The 13,137-nt window shown below is 49.9% G+C and overlaps 1 protein-coding gene across 3 annotated transcripts in view; it reads left to right on the top strand.

Annotated features, from left to right (window-relative positions):
* GAB3 (GRB2 associated binding protein 3) overlaps positions 1–11,645 on the top strand; it is a 57,679-nt gene extending 46,034 nt beyond the window's left edge. For 2 of the 3 annotated variants that reach the window (XM_040572527.1, XM_040572530.1), the window contains exons 5-10: positions 870–925; positions 1,899–2,154; positions 3,179–3,260; positions 4,763–4,865; positions 6,063–6,176; positions 7,125–11,645. In XM_040572527.1, coding sequence (XP_040428461.1) covers positions 870–925; positions 1,899–2,154; positions 3,179–3,260; positions 4,763–4,865; positions 6,063–6,176; positions 7,125–7,241 — 728 coding nt within the window. In that variant the 3' untranslated portion in view covers positions 7,242–11,645. The remainder of the gene's footprint in view (positions 1–869; positions 926–1,898; positions 2,155–3,178; positions 3,261–4,762; positions 4,866–6,062; positions 6,177–7,124) is intronic. The other variant, XM_040572529.1, reaches the window with a different exon arrangement.
* Positions 11,646–13,137: the final 1,492 nt, after the last annotated feature.

Genomic DNA, 13,137 nt, shown 5'->3' with positions numbered 1-13,137 from the left:
AATGTATGTAACCGGACACATCTGTGTGTGCTTGTATACATGCCCATGTGGTAGGAGTGACAGCAGTTCTGTTTCCTCCAATTTCCCCAGTTCCTTTTTTCTGCCCTACTTGAAAACAAACTGTAACAGCCTTCCATTATTTACAGTAAAATCAGACAAAAAACCTTCCAGCAGCTACCACTGCTGATCTAGATATTGAATGCCATTTTTCAATTTTTGTTGCCTTTTCCTTCAAAAAACAAGTTGACCTACACCAAGAGGAGGCCAACCTGCACAAGGGGACCTTCCCTCTGGCGGGTTGTCCCCCACCAGGTCGAGCCACGTGCATCATGTCAGCATTTCTGGGTGGCAAAGAGAATTTCTCCCCTCCATTGGGCTTGCTCGTGCACCCTTGCTAGAACAACACGCGTTTCCCAGGCACCCTGCATCCTAGGCACCCAAATGCTTTCCAAACAGCAAAATAACCTTCCCCACATCCCTTTGGTATAATTCCTTATCTGAGAGATGGGAAACAGAGGGACTAGAGCAGATACTGGGTTCAGATGTTAGTCTGCTTGGTTGCTTGCTCTCTGCACCACACCAGTCTCTCCCCCCACCTGCTTGTGACTATGGGAAGCCTCAGTTACAGCAGGATTACACGAGTATGTTCCTTGGCTTCATCATACTTAAAATAGCCAAAATTGCTCTTGAAACGCTACCAAGTTGGTTCTGGTCTTGTGTGTCATTGGATTTCCTCATTTAGGGTAAATACCAGGAGTTTGGGAATCTCTGTAACTCTCTAGTTAGTTGAGAGCCATGTGTTTTACTGCGGCATTATTGCCATCAGCTTGGACTACCTTGCACATTTTTAATTGCTTTTTTCTGTGCAGCAGACATGGAAGGCAGTTCTTTAAGAAGTCGGGACAAGAGGCTTAGCTTGAATTTGGTAAGTACTCTGCTTGCATAAACTTAAAGACTGATGCATGCAGGCTTCAGAAAGTGAGTCATTTCACATTCTGGTAGTCAGTCATCTGCTGGACTCAGCAAAAAAAAATTAAAAAGTAGGAAGAAGCAGCCCTTGGCTTCAGACAACTTCTGTGTTGCTTCTTTGTGGCCATGGGAAGAGGGAGGCCACAACATGGAGCCCCTGATTTTAAAGCAGACAAAGCCAGGTCTGCTGTGAAGGACTCCAGTAACCTCAAGAATGAAGCTGTTGACCACAAGCACCTGAGAAAGCCGCTTCCCTCTTGGGGAAAAAAGAGGTTTAAAGAAGCCTATTGCTTCCTGATCCCGAGGGATATCTCCTCTTCAGGATGTAGGAAAGGCTGTGATCAAAGCCCCTGGGATTCAGCACTCTGTCAGCCCAAAGCTCCTGGCCCAGCTTGGACAGATGTGGGTTACGTGTGGCACCACCAGGCATCACACAGCCAGCCTGCTGTCTGGCATCGAGCGCTGCTTTCTGTGTGGGAGCTCCTTTGCTGCTTGTATGCAAGCCCTGGTGGTGTGCAGCTTGTGTTCCTCTCCTCTGGAAGCTTGCAGGGTTGGCGATCAACCTTCAGTGTTTATTTTCAGCTATCAGAAGTAACTTGTATGTCTGTATCTCTGCTCTCTCGGCTTCTACATGTGCAAAAATCCAGCTGTTCTCCTTTCAGAAGTTTTTTATATGAAAGGACTTCCTTCATTCTGTAGGTCAGAATTGCTGCTGGGAGAAGCAAACCTACTTAAGTCACCCCTAAGTTTGGTCCTAGTGTCCAGCAGCAAGTTGCTGAGCTCCTTCCAAGCTGGCATGAGCACCCGAACCGAGTGTGTCTCCTGTCCTTGCGTGTCATGTCAAGGTCTCAGCAGGACCTCCTGAGCTGCTCGGGGCGAGCTGTTTGTTCACCACCGTTTCTTTCTCCTTTCCTCCCTCGCCACCGAAGCCCTGCCGGTTCTCCCCGCTCTACTCAACGGCTGCGGATGGCGCGGAGGACAGCTACGTGCCCATGCGCCCCAGCACCTCTCCCTCGGCACCCGGCTCCGACTGCTCGCCCGACGGCTACATCCCCATGAGCCCCAGCTCGGCCACCTTCACCTTCCCCGTCGTCAGCACTGAAAAACTCACCAGCCCCTTACCCGAGCTGCCCTCCGACCTGGAGCCGCCTCCGGTGAACCGAGACCTCAAGCCTCGCAGGAAATGTAAGGCCAGACCTAAAGAGCAACTGGGATGCGGGTGGCCTTGGCACGTTTCGAGGCTTTTTCCATCTATAGAAGGGGCTGAATCCCTGTGTAGGAGCCTTGAGTACTGTGGCGTAGCAGGGTGCATCCATGGGGCTGCTTGCAAGCAGAGGAAAAGCGTCTGTGCCCACTTCTGCAGCAGCCACGTCAGCGTGGGGCAGGAATGTGGGCCCACTCTGTAGCAAGGCAGGAGGCTAACGCCTGCGTGCTGCTGCCTCGCCAGCTCCCTGGCCTCCCAGGAACGGGGCATCCAAACGCTCGAATCCTCCCCTTGATGTGTGGGCTGTTGGTTAAATCTCTGCTCGATGGGTGCAGCTGTCTTGGTTTCATCAGGAATTTCCTGCAGATAACTGTTACTTTCCATTCCAGCTTCTCATAGCACTTCCAAAATTTGGGTTGATGATATACTGGTGACAAAATCTGGCTATGCGGAAAAAAAATTGCCAAAGCCTAGCCTATGGTAAAGCTGTTTGGGCTACGGAGCCACAGGGGTACTCAGAAATGGGTTGAGAAAATGCTACGTGAAGCAGGGGGAGAAATGCAGAGCACTGCCAGCAAGCAAAGCAAGCTCAGGTCCTTGCTTAGAGGGTTTTGAGAACTGAAAGGAAAATGTACGGAGGTGCGAGGAGAGATCTCCACGTGTAGGACCTTTGGGTTTAGGAGAGAGCCCAAAGCCTGCCGTGACCTGAAGGCTGAACTGTCCGTTGCAGGCAGCATGTGCTGGGCTGCTCTGAGGCAAGGGTCAGACGTGGATCTTGCAGGGTGTTTGCTCTCCTAGTGCCCGATGTATTTATCCTGTTGGTTTCGAGTAAATGAGGGACTTTGCTTTCTGGCACTGACTGAAGTGGTCATCTGTTACTGACTTCTATCTCGGTTATATCAGTTACAGTCTGTGAAATACTCTATTTCTTGCATTTTTCTAATCAATTCATGCTTTTTTGAGCCCTGCTTTTGCAAATGTCGTTCCTTTTGTGTCTCCCTGCAGCACGGCCACCTCCTCTGGACTTGAGGAATCTCTCCACAATCCGTGAGCACGCTGCCGTGACCAGGATGTGGACCGTGCCTTAGTAAGTCGCCACGAAACCCACCGTTGCAATCTTTCAAGCATTAACACTGTGGGATGGAGTTAAAAGTAACTTATCACATGCCATGAGATGCAGCTTCCTGGCGAAGTCCACATACCAAAATTCCCCAGGGCTCCTTCCAGCATCCCCCAGGCTTTTGCTGTCTCTAAAAAGCAAGGCTCCCTTTTGAGACTGGCAGCTCCAGTGAGTTGAGCATCACCCAGTGCTGTCAGGAGGGATGTGTTTTGGGTATCTTGCAAATTAGGTTTGAGCAATTAGGTTTTGAGGAAACTCAGTCTCTTGTGAAGGTTCCTTTGGGAAAGGCCAGAGCTAGTCTGCTCTGGTGTGGCTGCTGTGGTGGCTGAAAGCTTCACATGCCTCAATTATCTGTTTTTTTTCTGGAGTGATAGCATCATTTTTGTTTCTGAAAACTGAGATAGAAGAGAACTAGTTAAGATCAAGATCTGCCTGACTTGTAGCCTGGGTGCAGGCTTCTGCGCTGCCACGTGGAAACTGAGGTTTGATCTGCTGGTGTGACCTTGTGTCCCTGGAAGCGAGCTGTGGGGAAAAACAAACACTTTTGTTCACACAGGCAGTACGAACAGGTGGTGCTGTCGGGCTCCAGCTGCACAGAGATGCAACTTGAGGGAGCTCGAGAGGAGGGGAGGACACAGCGAGATGCTTGGGGGAAAGCTCAGTGGCTGCAGAGCCCTCTCCCAGCCCATCCTTCACGAACCAGTTAACCCCACGGGCTGCCTGTGAGGGCAGCCCAGCAGCCCGCCTCCCCAGCAGCCCTGCCAGAGCGCCGCGGTTAATTAGTGCTGACACAGTGCAGAGTCCTGAAGGATAACGAGCTCGGGGGGAGTTTGCATGTTTCACATTAACAAAACTAAAAAAGCAGGCTGCCCGGAACTAATAAAGCAGAAGGACTTACGCCGTTCATGCTGGACCAAGTAGCCACCCAGTTTCCTAATAACTAACCCCCCTGTGCCAGCCTGCAATCGTTCACTCGTGATACACCTCTGACAGCTCTGAGAGTGGAAAAGATTTCCTCGAACAAGGGCCGAGCTGCAGCCATCTTCACGGCACAGACAGCGTGTGTTTACACAGGGTTTGGAGCCAGCCAGCTCCTCCGTGTGCCCCTCCAGTAGCTGTTTAATTTGTGTCCGTCTCCAAAAAGGGAGTGCCCACGCAGCTAGCTGCCCCAGCGGCACTCGTTACCCTAATGAGTGCTGTCTGTGCCCCTTGCTGGAGAACGGCTCCAACGTTTTATGCTTTCTGTCACACCAGAGATGGCAAACTTTCATAAATCCTCCCCCAAAATAAAAAGACACTTGGAGGAACGTAACACTTTCTGGAACTGAGGAATGTTTTTGGACATCCTCTCCATAAAGGCTGCAGCGTTAGTGTGAGTTTATTCCCCATATGGACTGTGTCAGGCTTTGGCTTCATTTCAGAGCATCTGTAAGATGCTTCCTTAACCTCTCCTGTGTTTTTCTTCATAGCAATCGAATGAGCTTTATCTCACCAGAAAGAGACGGTATTAATTCAGCAAGAATATTTGCCAATTCAGTTTCCGGAGAAGAGGAAGAAAGTTACATTCATATGGTAATCTTCATTTTCACACAGCCATCCTTTGCTTTATTCTGCTCTGTCACATTGATGGAGAATGGAGAAGTTTGTTTTCTAAGAAAAAATGTTGAGGAGATTTGTCCTTTGCCTTCTGTTTGAACAAAAAATGATGAAATGGTTTTAAACCCAAGACAGTGGGACCAATTTACAGGGAGATAAGGGGAGCCCTTCTTCTGCTCCGCAGAACTCAGCTGTTCGCCCACGAATGTTGCTGAGCAGTTCCAAGAGAGCACAGGGATCAGCCATATTTACATGAGAACTCATTAAGGCGAAGGCAACTGAAATCTTTTCACCTTTCAGAAGTGTGCCCTGCAGAAATCTCCTAGGAAATGACAGAAAGCCGTTAGCGCACTTCCTAAAGAAACACACCAAATATTGTGCAGAAACAGAATGCCCATTGCAGTCTCCTATTGCTTCTGCTTTGGCTGGTGGCACTAACCCCACTTCCCATCCCACGAGAGAAGAACATCTGGCTTTGTGGCTTCCTTTTCTTCATTCACTCTCTAGCCATATCTTGCAAAAGACCAGAACCTCGGTTTCCTTTGAGTTTTAGGTGGAAATTGGCTCAGATCAAGAGATTTGAGATCCACGTCTGCCGATCTGGCTCCAGAGCCGAAGCCCCGCAGCAGTGGCCATACAAATGCATTGCGAAACTGCCCACAGCCTCCTTAAACAATCGTCCCAAATTTCAACCCACACCGTTCCCAGACCAAAATCTGCTTGGTAGGGCAGTTCCAGTTGTAACTACTCCCCGTTTGATTTTCCGGTCGATGAAAACCTTCCACATGCTTGTGGTCACTTTGATTTCCCTGGCACTAGATGTGGACAGATACCACCACGATGGCTCAGCTGGCACCCCTGTGAACCTGAGCCTTTCAGGGTTCGGGGTGAGAAGCTGGGCTCCTGCCTGAGGATATTGGCTAAATCAGAATGAGATTCAGCACGATTTGCTGGTTTTGCCATAATGACCGGGAGAAAAAGGCACTCTCCATTTCCTTGTGGTACCTCCAGCTAGTCAGCGTTACCCCGCGGGTCGTCACCAAAGGCTGTCCCGTGGGTGCTGGCCAGCCTCACTCGCGCGCTGCCGGGAGAGCCTCCTGCTCCCAGTGCCATTCTGCTTCCTCCTGGGATCGTGTTCTAAGAGCATTAAAAGTTTCTCTTCTTTCCTGACAGGAACACAGACAGGCAACATCTCCATACAGTGGTGCTTTTCCATGGACAAGGAAATCTAACCTTGATTACTTAGCATTGGATTTTAATTCTGCTTCCCCATCCCCTGTACAGAAGGTATGAGTCCCCTGTGAAAAAAAAACAAACCTCCTCTCTTTGCGTCTGCTGGGAGGAAAAGACCCAGAACCATGCTCTGTTAGGTACCAGTCCTGTTTCCAGTGGCAAGATTAACCCCATAAAAGCAGAATTAGGGTGATGGCAAGGTGTCCTTAGCTTGCCTTGTAGGACTGCCGTTAATTTGAGCTCAGCAGAGGGCAGGAGGCTCCACTGGGACATGCGGCAGAGGGGCATGTAGGCGAGCTTGTTGGTGCTTGCAGGATCTCGGTATGCTCTTCCATTTTCATAGTCTCCCTTTCCTACTGGTTTTCCCCACAGTCTCTCTGCAGTAACAAGTTTACAGCCCACGATAAATTCATCAGGTAAAACCGTACCATCTCTCGTAACATGGCAAAATGTGCACTTTTGTTCTTGCGTCTCCAAAAGCATTTTAATTTCTTTAGCAATGCTGAGAAACTGCAAACCCTGTTCCAAAGAGCTTCCAGCCTGCCCAGGTGGTGAGCAGGTACCGCAGCAAAGCCAAGACTGTTGTCTGTTGGGGAAGTTTGGTGTCCTGTATAGCTTTTTATCCATCAGTTAATACTCCTGAAGGCAAAAGACTTGGGACACCAAAGCTTCCTTAAAAGCAAACCGTTCCTCTGGTTAAACGCAGGCAGGTTATCCCCAGCAGGATGGCCTGCATGACAAGGCAGTGATGATCTGCAGGGGAAGAGCCAGGGCAGCGGTTTCCCCGCTCGGCAAAGCAAGCTGGGCTGAGCGCTGGGGTGCCAGGTGGGTGACTGCAGCTCTGGCAGGCTGTAAAGCGGCGCTTCTGTCAGCTGATGTCACTGTGAGCTTCGAGGTGAAGTGAGGCAAGCAGGGAATAAGGGGTAACAGAAAATCAAGCCAGGTTTCACTCACATCCCTTTTCACAGCCTAAATAAATACGTTGTTTTCTGTCTCTCACAGAAACCGTTTCTTTCTGAGGAGCAGAGAGTGGACTACGTGCAAGTGGATGAACAGAAGACGCAAGCTTTACAGAACACTAAGCAGGAATGGACAGATGAGAGGCAATCAAAAGTTTAAAGGAAGAAGATTGGGATCTGGAGGAGATTTGTTTTTTTGCACTGGAACCACGACGTTAATGAAGCAGCTATCACAGAGCTCAAAGGCGGAGCTGTAAGATGCTTACGATCTCCCGAGGAGTGGCATTTTTACCAGAAACCTTTGATTTTGGCTGGAAATAGTATGTTGAATGAGTGAGTGGTTCGCTGGTGATTGAAGGAATGCATTACCCTTTTTACTGCCCTTACTGGTAAGCTACATGGTACCATTTTCTGTCATGATTCTGGGACGAGTCATACACCTAACCTTAACAAATCCACTACACGTCACATTAATCTAGGTAGTCCTGCCTTCCCCCTCTGTTGCGTAATTCCTAGTTGCTAAAGCTATTTTTTGATGTTCCTATGGACACTGCGGGTGCTCGGGCTGCTTCTGGCAGCAGGCACCTGGCAGGTAGCGGTGACTAATCAACTAAGGGCTAAAATACTGAAACAATAAAAAGAACTTTTTATATAGCGCTCAAGCAAAGAGAGCTTGGGGAAATAGCTTTTTTACCCTGGGATTAAAAAGCCTGACTCCGAGCTGCTGCTGTCAGAAGCTCAAAACAGGAGTATGGACTGACGGGACCGGGACGCGCGGTCGCTGACCCTCCGACTGACGGTCATCATGTGAAGCTTCTGCTCTCCGTTGTGGCTCGTGCTTGTCGCCTCTCTGTCTGATTACTACTGATGTTTTCTTCCTATCTCGAGGAGTGTCTTCAGCACAGCACAGCTGCTCCTCTAGCAGGAGGCTGCTGACACACAGCTCTTGGCTGGCCAAAAAATAGAAAGGGAAGCTGTGAGCCTGTTTCTGCAAGTCTTGGGAGACCTGGCAAAGGATCAAGAATGCTTTCATCCGAGCTGCAGAAGAAATGCAATTGGAATTGCTGGTAGCAGTCATCAAACTGATTGTTTCATCAGACCCACCCCAAAAAAAAAGGAGAATTAGGAAGCGCAGCGTGGTCTGTGAGAGGCTAGCAAGCCTGCCAAAAGCAAACAACAATGCGCTCACGCGGCGTGAGGACCTCTGCGTTCAGGAAGCTTATCTACCTTGGGACTTGTTAGGGGCGCTATCTCAGGATCACATATGTGTATAGTTTATGACATATTTAACTTTGAAAAGCTTGGCTGCGATCTGTCTTTTAAGGTGGCGCACAGCCACTCGAGCACTGGCAGCGTGGCCCACACTGGATCGGACCTGGCAGGCTCTGCTCCTGCAGGTAAGTCCCACTGGCCGTCGAGGTGTGATCCAGCCGGCGAGAACAGCCAGCCAGGGCCCTTATGGAAGATTTCCTTTTTGACAGGGCCAAATCACTGGCCTCCCTCGTGTGCCTGTTGTACCACGATCATCTGACCTCCCCGAAACGCTTACAGACCGAGCAGAGGCTGTAGGAACGTGTCACTGCAGACGTCGCTGGCACTGAAGGTCCCTCCTTGCTCTTCTCCCTTCTGCCTCCAGCCCCTGAGCTCTCGCAGGGTGGGAGACGGGGCCAAGTCGCATGTCCTGCTGGCAGGGGCAGCCACGAGAGCAGAAACGCCGTTTCCCTCCTACCTCAAGAGAGCTGAAGTGCTCGTGGGCCTCACCATTTCTTTAGAGCAGATGCAGAGCTGGGAGCTCCATGGTGAGCACCCTGTAAGAACGAGGTTTGCCAGCAGCTTGGCTGACTCTGGGGCAAACTGGGCACTTGGCCCCCTCCCAGAAATTGTCCTGGGTTAGAAAACAAGCTGGTTGAAACAGGGGGTTTGCGCTGCAATGAAAGCTGATGCTCGGAAAAGCTTTGAAAATAATCCAAGCTTTTCAGTGTAAATCTGGTGTGAAGTTTAGTTATTGAACCCCTTTTTTTTTGGTCCTAAAACTGATGTAGGCGAGTGCTGCGGGCGTAGCCGTGGGAGAGGGGAAGTGGGCTCAGGGTGGGGCTGTGGGGATCCGCACCTCTGCAGGGCTGTGCCAGAGAGGGCTGCAGTTAGAAACACGTCTGCCTCTGCTCAGAAGAACTGCCGCTGCAAGGCGTACAAATAACAAATGTCACTGAAAGCTTTCAGCGTATGCTGCAGTATGGAGTTACATGTCTGGACGAGATGTGTATTGCATCAGGGGACCATCACGCTCAGGAGCCTTGCAAAGCACAGAAAGCATCCGCAAAGGGCAAGCACAATGATGCTAAGCTGCTGCAGAGCCCCAACTGCAGAGGGAGGGCATGCCAGCCTCCAATTCAGGCTGCAGCAGCGTGCAAATCAGCTCGTGTTTTACCAGAGTGTTTCTTTTCATGCTGTTAGAAAACCTTCTGAAGTGGAAAAATACCAAGCTATCGAGAACAACTGTCACACTTGTTATTCTAGTTTGTTATAAAACTATTTAAACTTGGACAAACGTGGCTACTGGGTCATTCAGAAGTTTAGGAAAGAGCAAGCTCTTTTGGTTTTATTTTCCTAAAAATATATAAATATTCAGCTTGGAGGTGGCTGTCCTTAGCTCAGTCTCCCCCTTAAACTTCCGCATGTCTCCTTCCTGCCCCTGGAGCTATCTTATCTCCATCAAACACAGCTTACTGGTTTCTAACTTTCGCTTCTAAACTAAAAGCTAAATATGGGGTTTTGTTCAGATTTCTCATTTAAGGTCCTGCTCCAGGGTCTGTGACATGTATTCCTGTGCAAGTACAATGCACAAAACAGGAGCAATTAAAATGCAGAAGTTTAAAAGCAGAGCAGTCCTCCCCAAATGCTTTTTGTCCCCTCCACGTAGTCAAATTGTGCAATACTCCGAAGAGGGTATAGAAAAGGAGGGTGGTGTGAGGATGGCAAAGGCTGACTGCAGAGGTCACCCCCATCATTAGGGATTTCAGTCTGAAATGGAGCCACCACCTCGCCATGGTCCACCAGTGACGCACCCACATGCTGCTGTCAGCATCCCTGCGGCCTGCTGGCAGGAGGAGAGATGTTGCAGTGCTCAGTAAATTCTGCTCGCTGGCCAAAGAGGAAAGAAAAACTGTGAAAGCACCTGAAAACTGAATGAGCTTTTGACAGCGCCGTGTCTGAAAACGTAGTTCAGGCAGGATGCCAGGCACGCCTCTGGTAGCCTCCTGTTTGCTGCAGGGCTATTGTTTCGTTATCTGTACGTATTTTGTAAAAAATATCAGGGGAGTTGATGCAGAGGGAGGCTCTGCGCCTTTATGAGCGTGGCATGGCCAGCAGCCCCTTCTGAAGCTCCTGTCTCCTGGGGAGCTGGCTTTGCCCTGCTCGGGACCTGTAGTGCCTTCTCCAGCACCGCTGGGGGTTCTTGCTCAAAGCGGAGAAGCATTAAACAAGCGGAGTGGGTTTTGTTTAATTAGCAGCGTCGCCGTGCGGGGTTTGCAGGTGCAGCTGGACTGCGTGATGAGGCGGAGGACAGGTGGACGGTGCTGGTGCTGTGGTTGCTGTGCGAGCCCCGCAAGGAGGTTGTGGGGTCCAGCTGGTTCCTGCATCGCCGGCACCGTGGGGTGCTGGCCCGGCATGGCACAGGCGGGAGGAGGTTGGGGCCGGTACAGAGCTCTGCTGCCAAATCGTTTGTGGCCAGCAGGTGCAAGAACACCTGCTGGAGATAAATCCTACCGAATAGAAAGAGATTAAACTGCTCGGAACTTCTTTCCCGAGGAGAGCGGGATTTAAGTGCTTGCTGGGAGTTGCGCTCGGTCCCGAGGCCTTCGCTCAGTTTGAGTTTAACACAGCCGCATTCTGCAGTCCTTCAGTGGTCACGCAGAGCATAGCAGGATCCAGGACTCTTGCTTTTTGGACTAAACCGTATTTTCCATTTATAACTCCTTTATTACAGGAGACAGCATTAAATTACCTTACCGTCAGATAGGAACACTTTACCTGAGAAATGCCAACAGCCATTTAACTCGAGCCAGGTGGTTTCCACCTGCTCGCTTTTGCCAAGGGTAGTGCCTGCTCTCTTCCGTGCCGCTGATTACATCATAGATGTACATTTTGGAGTTGCGTTGACTTTCAGTGATTCAGTGGTTGAGGAATTCAAAGACCATCAGATGCTGTGATGAGAATGAAGCACAGGGCAATGCCTTTCCTTTGTTCCCCTGTTCCGCGAGAATTGCTCAGGTTTGAAAAAAAAAAAAAGCCACCAAAATAGCAGACTTTCCCATTTCGAAGCCAGAATATTTTTTGTTCAAATAAGAATAAACTTTTTGTGTTGTGCAAATGAAGCATTATACTTTTTTTTTTGTATTTGTAAATCTGTGGGGAAGCATTAAACAGTCATCTCTGTTACGAAGGAGTAAGTCATTGATAGAGCAGAGGGGCTCTCCCTTCCCGACGTTTCATTGTAATGTTGGTTGTATATATTTGCACATTAAACTGTGTATCTTTTTTTTCTAATAAATTAATATAAAACATAGCTGTGATCTTTATTTATTTTGATAAGCAAAGGGAAACCTCCCACATCTTTCATTTCACGCTTTCTCCATTTTCCAGCCATTATTAGGCTGTGACTTGTTCATATGAACTATTTGAATGTAAATTCAAACAAATCTGCAAACCGATGTCACACACCCGTGTGTCAGGAGATCATCTGCAGGTGCCTTGAGGAACGAGCAACGATGAAGCTGTGGCTGCATCTTCCTGGGATGTGGGTGAGTGGCTCCTGCTGTAGCCTGGGAGGAAGGGGCTGTGCTTTTGCTGCCCAAAGAAGGAGCCTCCAAACACTAGTTTGCTCAGGAAATGCTCTGGGTTTGGATACAAAGACTGGTCGCTATTTCATCTGATCCTTTAATTGTCCTGTGCTGAGGAGCTTGGATGCTGTCAGTGCAATTTCCCCACTGAGCAGGTGAGGTGGGATCCTCCCAACACACGCGTCTTGGGATTTCACAAATGAAAAAAAAAAGTCCGTGGGAGCAGAGCTGCTAACAAGCGAGGTAGTTTGGGATGCCGTTTATTTATGGCTTTGGGCACATTTACCTTCTGGGATGGGGGGGCTTCATGGTCCTGGTGGGACACCCGCTCCTCCTTGGGCACCTCCTAGCTCAGGGGCACCCCAAGCAGCTTGGACAGGGGCAGCCCAGCCTTGGGAAGGTGCCTGCTGAGCCCGAAATCACACTCGGGGTCAGCAGGTAATGGGACTGGAATGAGGTTATGAAAGGCTCAGGAAGCTCTCGGGCTTCTCGTCCCTAAAGTACAAAGTACTTTAGGGATTTTTCAGGTGTGCTTGGAGGGGCAGGGACTTGCCCAGGCCCAGTGCCAGCAGCAAAAATCCTCTGGGTGTGTTGGGCCATAGCCCTGTCCTTCTGCCCCCAGTTAATGTGGGCTGCCTGCTGTGTTTTGACGGGTCTTAAGATCTGCGTTTCCCCCAGGCACCATCCAGAGCTCCTCTCCTGGTTGTTTTGGGCAGCCAGGGACTTGGCTGTACTGGTTACACGCTGACAGCCTTGGGTGTCAGCAGCAGCACCTCCAGCGCCTGGCAAGGAGCACCCTTCCACCCTCTTGTAATGCCGGGCTTCCCTCGGGAGGCCTGGCTCTGCTGTTGGGCTCCTGCTGAGGGTTTCAGAGCTTGATGTGTGACCTTCTCGACAGCGCAAGCCAGACCAAGAAAGGAAGCCCCTTAGAGAGGAGGTCTGAGCTGCTACCCTGCATAAAACCACTTATTCCAGGCTCCTGAGCCTCTAATTTAATTTCTTAAAGAAGCATTTGCACCATAGGGAGCACTCTTTCAGCCTGCGAGCTACTTTTAAATAACTGCTGGGCAATTCCACTGAAGCTGGCAAATAAAGCTCCCAGAAAAGCACAGGGGCTTTCCAGCAGAAGGTGTACTTGGCTTTGGTGCATGTTTTATCTGTGAGGATGAGGCCATGAGCAGGATAGCGGGCAGGCTGTTTCCAGCACAAAAATAAGAG

This window comes from Cygnus olor, chromosome 13, assembly GCF_009769625.2.
Source record: "Cygnus olor isolate bCygOlo1 chromosome 13, bCygOlo1.pri.v2, whole genome shotgun sequence".
NCBI lineage: Eukaryota > Metazoa > Chordata > Aves > Anseriformes > Anatidae > Cygnus > Cygnus olor.
Note: the sequence above shows the minus strand (reverse complement) of the source record. Positions and strands in the feature narration are given on the sequence as shown.